We start from the raw sequence: 15,323 nt of genomic DNA on the forward strand, positions 1-15,323 counted from the left end.
TAATTATGTAATTGTGATTTGTGATTAGAAGGAATGTAGTAATTTGGTGGTTGCGGGAATTTAACCAGTGTAGTTGTTTAGTTAAATATTTGGGTTGTGTCAACCATAGTTTGGATCACTAGGGGTAGAACTAGATAAGTATTACTTCTTTCTACTCCCTTGCAAGCATGTAATGACTAAGCATCATCAAGAAAATTTCTATTTTTTTGGTTGTATATGGTAATTGGTTTGGTTGTTTTGTGTTACATGTTGATTTCTTTTTTTTTTTCTCTCTGTTTTTTTACATGCTTGGAATAAATAAATAAATAAATATCTTAGTACAGTAGGTTGTAATTCATGCTGCTGATTTGATGTGAGATTATTTATCAAGCGTTTTGTGACTTAATAGACTTTCTGTTTATATTATAACAAAAATTCAGAAAATTTATGAGGTAGAAACAAACAAGTTGGTGGCAAAAACATGCTGATAACAAAACATGAATAATTTCTATCGTGTGTGTGGTCTGTCTGTCCATCATCCAGCATTTCACAAAGTTAAAGAAAAAAAGAATACCACATTTGATTAATTATTCATTTCAGTGTGAAAGCACTGCATTTGCAGTAAAATACAGTTGATGTTTGCAACCATGATGGCTGGCGGGGTTCATAAAGTTCTCTGATTCTGTATTTCAAGAGGGTTTGCTGCTCTACTTTGCAAGAAGTGCAGTTTTCTAGTGCACCCTCAGGGGTCAAAACACAAACCTGAACCTCTGGCTTGAAATTTGTCTGTCACACAACTGTGGTTATTCTCACGTTCTGTTCATATCATATTGTACAGTAAGTCATGTGATTAATGGAATAACCCTTTCACATTAGCCTTAAATTGGTAGTTACAAGTAAAGTAAGCACAGTGCATTTCAGTGACATAGACAGGGAACATGGGAAAAGAGAAGGTCCGACATGCAACAAAAACTCCACAGCCAGAATTGAACCACAGATGTTGCAATTATGTGGTGTATGCTGTAACCATTTGGCTACCAGGGCGTGGGGAGTTTTTTAAGGCTGACCAGAATCACAAATTACACACACACACAGTGAACTTAGTAGCATCGACTGGTGCAAGAAATCTGTCACAATTATCAGATTTAAACACAGACAGAATCAATGATACTAGTTATACAGTCTGCTTTACTTTATTCATGCTGATAATAAATTCAATGTCCAAAGGATATTTGGTGTAAATGCTGTAGGTAAAACAAGTGGAAGTAACAGAAGTTCATCAAATAGATTTTGGTAATAATTTTAATTTTAATTTACAGTAGGTACCCTGTTGCACCCTGTAGGGGCAACTCTGCAGTCTTCATTTGAAAGATGGGATACCATAAGCAGCTTTAATGCTAATGCTGAAGTCTTTGGATCGAAAGTAGAATAAGTATTTATTTTTGGCCAAAGCTGAGTCACACTTTGCCTCGGTAACATCTCATTTTGAAGCAGCAGTCTTGTGCATGTGGCTAAACTCTGCTATCACGTGGCTTTTTCAATGTAGTGAGTGGGTGCAACGAAACAAGCCTCATTAACACTGTAGTGCTGGTTGGAGTGTTTTATAGCAGCAAAAGAAATGTGGGTAAATCTCACTGTAAGCTGTTCTAAATAAAATTTTACAGCACCAACTTATCATTTTCCCATTCTCACCCTTTTAGTGCTTGAGACTTACGCTTTGTCCCTCAGTTAAATACAACACAACTGTACAAGAAAAACCCAGAAGGGTGTCAGTGGGCAAGATGTTTCTGTGAGTTCTGGGTTGAATTATAAGCTCTTCAGAAATATTTGAGAGGCTTCTGGCATGTTGTGCAAACGTTGTGAAACTGAACTAGTTTCTTTGCTTTCTTTTCTTTGTTATTGACATACATATATGTCAATACTGACAAAGAAATCTCACTGCAAGCAGCCAAACTTCACTGTTTGTATTCTCGGTTTTATTCAATATTCAGTCAGCAGAAAATACCTTGTGCAGATGAACACCCAGTTAATTTGCTTCTGTCTGCTGTATTTGATAATGCACAACATTTCTGCACATTTGTGCATAGTTAATAAGGAGGCACATTTGTGGGTGCATGTAATCCATACACCCTTCTCCCTGTGTTGTTTTCTGATTAATATGTGTCTTTAAAAAAATTCTTTGCCAAAATCTCTATTTCTTTGTATCTTCAATACTTTTTACTGTCTTGTCCATAGTTCAACAATTTTAACTTACAAAGGCAAACTGCACCAAAGTAGGTGGTGGGACAAAGGATACTGTTCACAGTCATCCTGGTGACTCATTCTAGCAGAGGGCAAGTAAAGAGAGTGAGATGAAGAGCAGTTTTCTGGTCTGGGAGGGAGGCGTGTAAATACAGGGTAGCTGAGAGGAAGAGGTGGAGGCTGTGTGAACGGGTGTGTGTGCTGCCACATTCAACTAATGGTGATTCACTCATGCTTCCTCGCTGGCCAAACACATCAGCTCAGGCATACATGTACACACATTCATTATACTAGAGGTTACAGGGCCTCTACTGGCCTACTCTGCCACTGTGTTACTGTCACTGACTGATTTCCCAGTCTCATCATGTCAGTCCCACAGCCATTTGGCTCTTGATTTGCTGTTATTTTTAACTAGCTCCCGCTGCTGACTCATTGTGTTTATGAGTCACACCCATGCATCCTCCTGATCCAAAAATGCAACAACCCAATTTTCTTTTCAGCTTTTCTCCCTTTCTCACTCCTTCCCCATCCTTACTTTTTTGATCTTACACAAAGGGACCTTGTGTTTTTTCTGTGTGTGTGTTCAACAGTGTCTGCACGTGTTCTTGCATGCATATATTTGTGTGTGTGAGTGGGCCTAACCTCAAGCTCTGTTTGGAGACAGTGCTCACTCACTGTCTCTCTCCCTCTGTCTGTCAGACAGATCCACCAATGTACTGTGTTCACACACACACACACACACCACAAACTCACAAGAAGTATGAATTTCTCAACAACTTCCAATCCCCTGGAGGACAATATAAACCTGAAGAAAATCTGAGTCTGACTAATCCCCAACCCACACCCTGGCCGACACATCATGACACAGAAAGGGGGGAGATTCACTGAGGGTGGGAAACATAACACAGGAGTGCATCGGGTGTTGACTTTGACATACTTAAAAGGAGAACGTATCCTTCTGACTAGCCCTGCACATGCATGCACACCTACACACACACACACACACACACACACACACACTGGTGCTGCATCCTGCCAAACATCTGCAGCAAAGTCAGAAAACACTGAAAGAAAGAATCTTTTATATTGGTTGTGTGACTACGGCCATTAGCCAATGAAAACAGGCCTGGCTGGGTCTCTGAGCGGTTATCGAACGGACGCTTTTATTGCCAGCCATGTTTCATGTATGAAGCTCAGGAGCACTCTCTGTTTGCCTCTCAGTGCAACTGTGTATGTGTGGGTGTGAGGGGTGCAGAGTTTCGGCTTTGATTTTCTGTGAGTCTTTTGTATTCTTTCCTGCCCTATTAAGTCTCATAATACCCTAATCTCCACACCATATGCTTTTAGGTCAAGAAAATGTTTAGGGTCTCAACTGCCATAATATATAAAAAAGCATGCTTCCATTTTATTCTTCTGATGTGTGTTTGGTTTGGCAGTGAAGGGGTGCTTTTCTGTTTATAACAAGGTAGCTAGTACTCAGTGTTACTTGGAAGTAAAATATACTGTGTAGTATAGTGAGCTAAGATTAACAAACAGGTATGTGCTCAAATGTTTGCATTTGCAAATACTGTATAGGCTCGATTTTTAGCGCAGTTCTTGAAAAGCTTCAGTAGCATTTGTTATGCACTTCCAGGGGACAAATCGTTTTGAGACTGCAGAAGTAATTAAAAGTTGCATTTGGAGAAACCTCTTGTTGCATTAGTTGTGTTGAGCTATTTCAGTTGTTCTTGGGTGATGTGGACATTGCAAAGAGATGAAAGTTTGCAGATTTTGCCAGTACACCTAATTTGCAATGGGGGCTGAATAATTTTGACTACATCTATATGTTGTGTCTGTTTTTGCATTTTATGACTTTTGATACAGACAAAAGCAGCTGTAAGTGGAGATAAAGTGGGTGACACATCCACTGGTTGTGCGCTCTTGTGGACCACAGTCAGTTTCACCATAAATGCAGTGACTGCAATATAATTTTAAAATGTTTATTTGTCATTTTGTCCCTCCCCAGCTCAACCAGGAGCTAGATCCATGCCCAGCCACTCCCAGCCATACCGAACACAGCCCAGCAGCCAACTACGCAATGGAGCCAAGCACCACACGCACGCACACTCCTCTCACGCACACTGTCCGCACCACACGCACATGCCTCACACGCATTCACTCCAGTCCAACGGGGTCAGGAGCGGAGGCCCTCATGAGCATCCTAAGCTGGGCTCCCTCCCCAGAGGCGACTCGTCCACCTCCTCATCCTCCTCAGGAAACACCCAAAGAAATTGCAGCAAACACACAAAGAAATTGCAGTCCAACCCTTCCATCACCTCCCAGAGCAGCAAGAGGAGCAAGAGCAGCTCCAAAAGCAACAGCTCCCAGATTCCTACAGAGGCACAGGATGGTGAGACACTGCAGGGTGGGGGTGGGAGGAGTGGGAGCACAGCAGATAACAAGGTGATAACAACAAGTTTTTTCCACTTTTCTGGTCAGAGAAGAAGATTTCTACTTTATTCTGGCATATTTCCTCTGACCCAAAACCTAGTACTGGAAATCACCTCTTTAGTTTATCACTTGTAAGTTTCTGCCATAAATTAGCCCTGATATTATATAATACACAGACAAATGTTTTTAAAAAGTCAATAAAAAAGTTATTGCCCAGCTTAGACTTTAATACTCTCTACCCACTCTAAATTTCTAAAATAACTTCCATTTATAAATCTTAACTGAAAATTCCACCTGAAAATTGATTATTTGCACTTTAAAGGAGAAATTCATCACGCTGGAAAACATCACAGTTTATTAACTTTGTCATTCTTGAGGAGCAGTCCTCTGTTTGAAATCTTCTGTGCAGGTTTGCAGATTTTGGCATGGTTTGAGTGGTTATGTCAGGCTAGAGAAAATGGAATTTAGAATTTTCAACTTAGTTAGCTGGCTTTATGGTGGAAAAAACACCTTTTCTGTTCACTAACCTGAAGCATAGACATATGTACACATGTACAGAGGAAGGTGGGTCTGTGCAGACAGGTAGTGATAACAAGCTTATTACCAAAGGACATGTGGCAAGGCCAGGAATTAGTTTTTTTTTTTAACTCCCTATTAAAGAACAAATGTTGTAAGCCCGTGTGTTAATGCCATCAGGGCACTGGCAGTGCTTAGTCTCTGGTCTGGCACTGAAGAATCTTTTTACCAGTTACTTAGTCATGTCCCATATTTCTGACCTGTCACAGTAGCTGTCACAGTAGCTGCAATGCAAAATTATTTCTAACAAATTGGGGGTTTTCCATTTCAATTTGCTGTATTGCTGTGACCTTTAAATACGTTTTTGTTGCCAAAGTCTAGACAAAGAAAGTTATGGACAAAAAAGAAAAAGAATGAAAGCAATGATGAAAACTGGCTCCATCGCTCACTTCACTTATGTCCTTTGTCCCTCTTTCCCCCCAGACTGCTGCGTTCACTGTATTCTCGCCTGCCTATTTTGTGAGTTCCTAACTCTGTGTAACATCGTGCTGGATTGTGCCACCTGCGGCTCCTGCGCTGGCGACGACTCGTGTTTCTGCTGCTGCTGTGCGTCGGAGGAATGTGGCGACTGTGACTTGCCCTGTGACATGGACTGCGGCATCATCGACGCCTGCTGTGAGTCCGCAGACTGCCTGGAGATCTGCATGGAGTGCTGCAGCCTTTGCTTCTCCTCCTGAGGCCCCAGCCCCCCCACTACCAGCAGCACAGGCTGCAAAGCTGATATATGCTACACACACCCATAACTCCAACTTTGACCAGTGTCTTATCAGACCTGGGAAGTGCTGAACCCAGTCTGTGGTTCCCACTATAGTGGCAAAGCTTATTTGGCTTCCCAGTATGCCCAGTGTTTTGTACAGGGTTTTCCAAGCAAAAGATGTGACCTATTGCTGAGAGCAGTCACTGGTGAGTTCTTCCTTCCTTTACTGAACAAATGATGGAACAGTAACCTCCTCTGCTTTGTCTTTGCTGTTGGTCCATTGCTACACAGCTGGGTGCACGGTATAGAGGGAGCTCAAGCCTGGTTCCATGAGGGTCTGCCAGGCTGTGCAGTCCAGGCCTCCATACCCTCAACGAACAAGCTATTATTACAATGGAGCCTCTTGTGCTGTCTGAATGACTGGAGTTCTCCAAGCATGAAAAATGACCTCCAAAGGCAAATGAGAAAATGGTTCCATTTAACTGGATTTTAGTGTTTCTGTAGATAAGAGCAGCAGCATAATGGGAAAATGGATGCTCAGATCTGAGTAGAAAAGTAGCATGTCCTTCTATCCTTGGCAAGGTTAAAGTCTTCCAGTCGGAGCGCTTACAGTGGCCTTTGCTACAACACACAGTCCAAGTGGCGGATGTGGGATCCACGCCTGTTGCCTTTGTTGCAATGTACAAAATTACAAAAATTTAATTGTGGCTTGTTGCAATATTACTGACAGATCCATTCATTATCTATACTGCTTATCCTGAAGAGGGTCGGGCGGCTGGAGCCAATCCCAGCTGTCATTGGGCGAGAGGCGGGGTACAACCTGGACAGGTCGCCAGGCTGTCTCAGGGCTGACACATAGAGGCAGACACCGCACACAGAATTACCATCAGATTTCTTTTGTTAATATGCAACTCAATTAACAAACTTATTCAGAGAAGAGTCATGAGAACGTTATGCATCAGCCTGGAAATGGATCCCATTCAATGAATACTGTAAGTGACGGACATCAAAGAACAAACAGTTGACACATCTGCATCAGACACATTCTCTGCTCTAACATGTGAAGGGAGAGATTTCTTCAACGGTCTCTCCTCATTTATTGTTTCGCATCTTGTTTACTTTAACTTTTTTTTCTGATGGGCTCTGACATTAAGTGAATTTTTCCACGTCTGATTGGTTGACTAGTAAAGGACTGGCTGAGGACTGGACGGCATCGTTTCCTTTCTAATATGTTTCGTTTTTTCATGTCGCTCTTGCTATGTGAACAAATGGCCGTGGCTTAGCTTAAGGCCTGAATTTTCAAGTAAATTCTTTGCCTCTCTATTAATCCTTGTTTTATAGATTTTAGTTAAGATATTTACATTTCTCCTCTAATGTGAAAATCACATTTCTGTGTTATCGGGTTCCGCCAGGCTTCCTGTAAAGCAGACACTGCTCAACATCTAATTTAATTCCTTGACTGAAAATCTCACGACATTATGCTGTTAGATCCATATGCTCGTACTATGAGTGGTACGCTTTTGATAACAGTCCTGCACTCTCATATGCTCCGACGCATACCTTCTCCAACCCAATACCTCTTGAGATGTCATCTAGCTCTGTTGTGCCTTTTTAAATGACTTGATACCGATCTTTCTCCTCTCTGATCAAATACTATTTGTGCAATCTTTTTTTTCTTGGAAATACCAAAGAGTTTTCTTCTTACTGGACCTTAGTTTCTAAACCTAATTACTTGTACATAGAAAGGTTTTTGCTATGCTAATGTGGCTGTGGTTGATTAAACCCTATTCTAAGGGCTGAAATCTAACACTGTTAATGATGAATATATACTACAGCTGTAAACCTGATAACCCCGAAGCAGAAAATGTACGTTTTGGGAATTCATCTAATGCAACTTGAGACTATATTTTGAGACTTGTTCAAACTCAAGTGAGACACAATCCTGGAAATCCCTGGAAAACAGCATTAATCTTCTGATTTATAAAGGGAAAACTGGATTATATGTTATGTATAGAAATTGTAACAATGTCATTTGTTTGGCAAGATTATTTCAAGTGCAGATTCTGACATAGGTGTTTCATCTGGGAACGTGCTCAGTCACCAGACCAACTGTGTCACTAAAACTATGGGAGTACATTGTGATAAATATCTGGGTTAACCCATAAAAGTCTGAAATCTAAATAAAAACTGCAGTTTAAAGCACTGGTTTGGCACCAACAGGGGTCAATTTTACAAATAATAAAGATTGTTTTATACCACTGGAATATGGTTTCTACATGTCCATAGTTACAGAGCCAAAAAGCTAGAGACGAATGAGAAGTTACAAGGAAAAACCTGAATAACCTGTCACCCTGGATGACAATGCCCCCATCCATAGGGCACAGGGAGTCACTGAATGGTTTGATGAGTATGAAAACAGTGTGAAACATACACTGACCAGCCATAACATTCTGAAAAGTGACAGGTAAAGTGAATAACACTGACTATCTCATTACAGTGGCACCTGTCAGTGTGTGGGGTTTATTAGGCAGCAAGTGAACATTCAGTTTTTGAAGTTGATGTGCGGGAAGCAGGAAAAACAGGGACACATAAGAATCTGAGTGACTTTGACAAGGACCACACTGTGATGAGTGGGTCAGAGCATCTCCCAGACTGCAGGTCTTGTTGGGTGTTCCTGTCTGCAGTGGTCAGTACCTACCAACAGTGTCTAAGGAAGGACAAACAGTGAACTAGCGACAGGGTCATGGCTCACTGATGATGAGGATGACCGACTGTAGATTAAACTTTTAAATTTCATTCATCCTTTTATGTTATTTTTTTTTATCTTTGTTAAACTGGGTGAAAATGATAAATACTGTACATTGGTCTCTATGAATAGAAACATTCAGCGGCTATAGTGGCGATATCAGCCTTATGTTGGTTTACTGTTTACTTGCCCTTTGCATGGGGATATGTACATACACATTGAGAGCTGATGTACCAGAGTCAAATTCCTCATGTGTCTGACACACCTGGCCAATAAAGCAGATTCTGATTCTGATTCTGATTACCTAGACTGGTGAGACTGTTGGATTTGTCTAAACATTTACCTCTAACTTGTTCTCACAGCCACAGTTTGCACTGCTTTTACACAAGTTTTTCACGGAATGGTCGACACATCTGTGCTCTTCCTGACAGTAGAACTGTGGAAGTAAACGGATTCACAGAAGATGCACAGTGAGCTGCAGAGTGACACGAGCGCCAACCAACTGCCACATTGACTCCATATTAAGCAGGTTGTCATAATGACTGCGGCCTTCATAGTCACCAGATCTCGAACCAGCTGGACACCTATGGGAGATTTTGGACCGATGTGTTAGACAGAGTCTACATCACCATCATCAAAACACCAAATGAGGGGAATATCTTTTGGAAGAATGGTGTTTATCCCTCCAGTTATAGTTCAGGGACTTGTAGAATCAGTATGTACTGATCTTGACAGCACATGGTGACCTTACTGAGACACTTGATGTTGGTTTTTCTTTAATTTGTCACCCATCTGTAGTTAGGTTAACTGTTGACAGTGACAAACTACTCTGCCTGTGAGCTGGTAGTATTAAAATAAACATTTCACCTTGCTATCACACAAATTATTTTATTAGGCAAGCAGCATACTGGCTCAACTTACTGCTCAAACAGTAGGTTTACTGTTTTCAACCCAGCCCACCTGACATGATGTTTACTTTCATCACAACCTCCCTGTAAGTCACGTTTAAAGATTCTTTGCTGCACCGTCTCACTGGGCTCAACCACTGTCCAAGCAGGCAACCTGTTGAGTCTTCAAAACCAAAAAAAAACTTTCATTTAAAAGCTCATAGGCAGTCTCATCTCTGGTCTTAAAACCTTGTTTTCTATCCTGTTGAACTCCAGTTTGTTTTCAGTACAGATGTAGCTGGAAAAATAAAGTCAAGAAAATCTACCTCTGATTTTAAAAAAAGTTTTAGCTTCAGCTGTTTTTTGGATCAGCAGCTAGAGTCCAGCAGTTTTGTTGGACTAAAGTGCAGTGAGAAGGTGCAGCAGCGCGGTAAGTCTGTCAGTGCCCAAGCTAAGTTGGCTATGCAACTAGAATCATGTGAAGCAACATTTTAAGAAAACCAGGGTTGGGAAAACAGTGAGCACATCACTTTAGGCTAATTTAATGATTGTTAAACATGTTTTTTATTACTTAGTCATTAAATGTTTCTTTATGTTTGTACTGAGAAGTGCTTCACAGTTTGTGGAGAACAGCAACAGTCTGCAGCACTGATTGGTTGGTCTGGAACTGGACGCGTAGACTGCCTAAATGAACCCCGGTCTTGCACTGAGATCATTTTCTATATTTTAGAGATGATCTGGAGCTGTGGACTTGATGTGTTTCTACCAGACAGATCATCATCTCATTCCAAATGTTTCCCTTTTATCCAGTCAAGCTATTAAAGACATTTACTTTTAATGATTTCCATAGCCTGTATTATCACCATTCTTAGAAATTTCTGTGATCAATGTAATTCTTCCAACTGTTGACTTTTATAGAATAATATTTTGAGAAAGAATCTGGATATTCATTTTAAAGGGCTAGCCACCTCTGCTAGTAGTCTGAAAGTAATCTTAGCCCAGCTATTACTAGACTGTAGTCCAATATAATGACATCTTGTTTACACTACCCCCGTTTCATGTCGATTTGAATTGCTGTCCTAGCAGTCACATTAAAATATCTTTTTGTTTAATATTGAATAAACAATGTGAACTCCAGGTTGCATGTATCATTTTGTCTTTGTTTTCACATAGGCTTCAAGCTTTTTACATTATGGTTACATTAACGCTCCTGTTGAACTGTAGTCTAATGGTTAGAATACACTACAACAGGCCCATTAATCCTCGGTCAGGCGGAGTGACTTCAGGGCTGCGCGAGAATCAAAGGCTGAGGAACGATCATATAGGAGACATGAGAAACACACAGAGGATGAAAGGTTGTACTGGGAAGAAGGTGGGGGAAGGGACTAGTCATAACACATGTGTTTTCCCACAGGAGAGAGGTGTTCAATTCCAGTGTGAAATGTTATGCTTCCTTATTGACATGCATGTTAACCAAAGCCACAACCTTTCTGTTATTTAGCTCCTAAACCTAACCATATAGATTTGTGCCCAACCAGATGACCTAACCTCACAATAGTAGAGACCTCATCATAGGTATTGTCCAATAACAAGTGGTAATGGCCCACTGAATGGTGTGATAATATCTGGAGTGGGTCTTATGACATGCCCGCTGCACAGTGCATAATCAGACAAACCCGAGTTAGTCGTAACACCTTTTACAACTTCAGTACAACTACAGTACAACAAGTCAGCAAGTGAGCAGAAAAATATAGTAAAAAAATAAGTCAAACAAATAAATAGTTGAAAAAAAACTATGCACAGTGGTTAAAATAGATTAGATGGTTAAAATTAACATACAGTAAAATTAAAAATTGAATATATAATTGAAATTGTTTGCTAAATGTACAAACAGTGGAGTTAGCTTGCCGCTAGAAGTGTTGACATAATAGTAGAAATACAAACTTGACCTAACAGCCCCAAAACTGACAGTGATATTATTTCAGTAGGTTTTTAAATGCAAATTAAAAAAAACTCTACTGTAATAACATCACTTTTATACAATTAACAGTGATAAATAATATCTATAATACTAACAAAAAAGCTGTAGGGACAAACACAGTTGGGAATGGTTGATAGAAAACAAACAACATAGTGTAGGATTCACCATGATAAAAGAATAAAATGCTGCCGAAGCCATTATTGTGAATTTCCAGCATGTGCACTGTTTAGTTGAAGGGATGGACCTGAAGTTTAATTAGGGTAATTTTCTCTTATTTTCACAGTATTGTTGCTCATCTTTTCCCTGCTGTATTTTATTATTTCTCCATATTGTCATAATCATCTTTGAGCATCTGCAGATTTTCCAGTAACCCACAGCAGATTAGCTGTCACTGAGCTAGAGTCGCACAGAGGAAACAGGGGAAAGGGAGAAAATAGAGCATCAACTGGGCTCACGCTGAACAGAGCCCTTTAATGTGTTTTTTTTATAGGCTTTGCCAAAGTCGTTCAGTAGGAATGCGTGTTCGGGCCAATGCATCAATGTGTGCAGAAATGCAGGAGACTTTTACTGTTTGAAATTTTTTTCTCCTTCTTCTTCTTCTTCTTTCTTAATCTCTCTTCCCACATAATTTTTCTTTCTGCATTTTATCTTTACGGTCACTAGCAGCTGCTTGTCTCATGAAAGCAATTCCTGCCTCCAATATTTGTATGAGCATGTGTGTGCGCATACATACATGTTTGTTGTTGTGTAGACACGTTTTTGTTTGATATCACAGTTGTGAGGGCATTTTTGCCTGTCCTCAGAACTTTGGTGGGCTAACTGAAGGTCAAGACTTGGTCTAAGGTTTCAGGTTATGGTTAGGGTAAGCACTGGGGTGTAGGTTAGCATATGAAGCTAGGGGATGCATTCGGTCAATGATTGTCCTCACAAAGAGCTCTACGAACGTGTGGGTGTTTGTGTGTGTGCAATGCGAAATGTTGGCCTGCCTCTGTTTCTTGCAGACTCTATGCAGAGTTCGCTGATAAGAAGATCAGATTTTGACCCTGAGGCAAGTCCCTGTAAAGGGGCCAGCTACTGTGTGTATGTGTGCATTTGTAGATATGTGTGAGTGCGTGTGTGTGAGAGAGAGAAAAAGAGAAGAAAAAAGCATGTGTATGAGGGAGGCTAGTCAAATGACTCGGGTCAGACACAGAGCCAATTCAAGCTCTGCTGTGGGAGTAGAGACACATAGGACATCTCTGGACATCTGCAACAGTTTTACAGGAAGCCATGCTACAGTCAACTCTAATTTCCTCTGCCATGTACACACACATGCACAAACTCAGCAGTTCAAAAATGATACGCACCCCCTCCAGAAATTTCACATGCACAAAGCAGGCACAGGGGACAAGTGGCTATTGAATATTAACTATGAAATTACAAAGGCTGCATTCTAATGGAGGTGATGAGGTCAGAAGCTGGAATGGAAATCATAAATTAATACTCCTCACATGACAAGGCACTCGCCCTTGGCTCCCACCAAACACAGCTCCCCCCAGCTGAAGCCACAAAGACACCTAGAGAAGGAAATACTCGATTTATTATTAATATTGGGTCAAAGGAATGCCTCAACAGACACAGAACTCATACAATATGCCTAATACTTTTCAGATGTGACTCTTGTATGAGATGACAACCATGTAACCTTCATGTGTGGCTACATTTATAGGGGTTAAAGTGTTCCTAAGGGACCTCTATTACAGTGTCATCTATTTTGCATCCTTTCTAATCCATTCAAATCCGCGTCTTGTGATGACTATAAAGGACAATTGTGGTACAAATGTATTGTTTGGTAGCTGAATGTGTGTGTGGGTTTGACGTTGCCAGACACAGAGAAAAGAATACTGCACTCTTTTGCAAATGTGAATATGACTTTACCTTGTTCTTTCACCCAGCAGGTCTCAAACAATGCTCTTCAAATTAACTAATTTCTGCTTAAGTGCACATGAAATGCATGAAAACACAATCAGTTGGAATCTTGCGTCATATTTAGACACGTGTTAGATCCCATCCAGCACAATTATGAATAGATTAGTGATTATTTTTTGTCAGGCACATAAAAGTGCCCAGCCCATATGGGTTATTATCACACCAAAGTGCAGCAGTGAAACAACACTTGTTATAAGGAATTAATTATGACACAAACTACATTGTGAACAAAATGTCTCCTCTCAAGCTCAGAAAGTTCTTTTTAAAGTCTTCTAAAGTGTCTTTATGATTATCCAACCAGAATAAATCTGCAGAGAGGGAAGACATTGTTCTGAAGTGTACAATTTTTAAATCTCCATAAAGAGCAATGAAGCATAAAATGGACTTTATTTTCTCACCTACATCACAGGGTAAAACCCTTTCTCTCAGGGACCTGTTTCTGTGGCTCATGTGCCTGTACACTATTATGTACAATGACTTATCTGAAAATTATAAGCCATAAGCCACGGCTTACATAGGCGTTAAACATGACAAAACTAGTCAGAGTTGTTGTTCAGAACTCCTAGATATTGAATATTCCCTGTTAAAAAATCGTTCTCCTTTTCAAGGATACAAATCTAATGGCCTTCCATTCTTTTAATCAACAAAGTCATCATGATTACAAAGCAGCCAGTGACATCCTGACACATCTTGCCATCCGTATTTCTAAGGTTGGAATTAAAATAGATCAAAATACCTCTGCAAAACTTTCTGAAACATGGACAGAAGGCTTGAAAGTGCCAGTAAATAACTTTGGGTAGAAGTTTATATCATGGCTTCTGGCTGTGGGTCATGGGAAGGAGCGCTCCACTGGGGCAGCTGTGTGAGTCAGCAGAATCAGTGCCAGTGAGCGCCTACAAAGGAACGTCTTTTGGAGGGGAGGGAGGGGGGGTCATTATTTACCATATTCTTCAACTTCTGGGACAGATCTGTAGAGATTAGCTGGTCTTCAAATAATATTTTCAGTTCTAGATAGTTAAAGAGTGAGAGACAGAAGACCAGAACAACAAATCAGCTTCATTAAAGGGCAGCTTCCACACTGTGTTCATAAGAGGATGATTACATGTTCTGCTCTTTAACAGTGAGCAGCAGTGTTTTACAACAAGTTGAACTGAACTAAAATCATGGCAAGCAGACAAGCTTGGAGCACCCACAGAAATGCGCGAGTACTGTATCAGTTTACTGCTGCTGCAGGACTACTGAAGGAACCACAACCCAGTGGGCTTCCATAAAATACATACTCACGCACATGCACACTCATACAAATACATATACACAGAGAGAGACAGAGGGAACTGGCAGAACTGAGGCATTTGTTTCTGTTTAAGTCTCACGGAAGCAGCAGCAGCAGAGCAGTAGGCCTGAGGAGTGAGAGTGGTTGAAACATGGCCTGGGTGGAGATGGCCATTTGCATGCGCAAGCCTTAAAAAGTAGCAATGACCATCTTTAAAATGTGTTTTGACCTTCTTTAGTGTGAGAAAAATCAGACATAGAAAAGGCATCTACAGCAGCTAAAGCTGTCTTTTAGTAGAGAATTTGTATCAAATGACTCCTTATGGGGCAGAAGCACATAGTCCTAAACCCAATATGTGCTGGGAGTGATGCCCTCATTACAAAATGTCAATTTCCAGTCCTGATACAAACCTACTCCTTTACCTCACCCCTGCTCTCTTGAACAATGACCATATATCTTCCTATTAGGACAATGACAGATAGATTAATCTAGTGAGCTGTGAGAGCATCCGTTAGCTAATGAATCACTGATGAATCATCTGAAAT

The 15,323-nt window shown here is 40.6% G+C and overlaps 1 protein-coding gene across 3 annotated transcripts in view; it reads left to right on the forward strand.

The window, feature by feature from the left end:
• The window catches only part of mdfi (MyoD family inhibitor), a 26,971-nt gene extending 18,522 nt beyond the window's left edge, over positions 1-8,449 (forward strand). For all 3 annotated transcript variants that reach the window (XM_020592639.1, XM_020592640.1, XM_020592641.1), the window contains exons 4-5: positions 4,226-4,609; positions 5,650-8,449. In XM_020592639.1, the coding sequence (XP_020448295.1) occupies positions 4,226-4,609; positions 5,650-5,903 (638 nt within the window). In that variant the 3' untranslated portion in view covers positions 5,904-8,449. The remainder of the gene's footprint in view (positions 1-4,225; positions 4,610-5,649) is intronic.
• Positions 8,450-15,323: the final 6,874 nt, after the last annotated feature.

Source organism: Monopterus albus, unplaced genomic scaffold (assembly GCF_001952655.1).
Source record: "Monopterus albus unplaced genomic scaffold, M_albus_1.0 scaffold18.1, whole genome shotgun sequence".
Taxonomy (NCBI): Eukaryota; Metazoa; Chordata; class Actinopteri; order Synbranchiformes; family Synbranchidae; genus Monopterus; species Monopterus albus.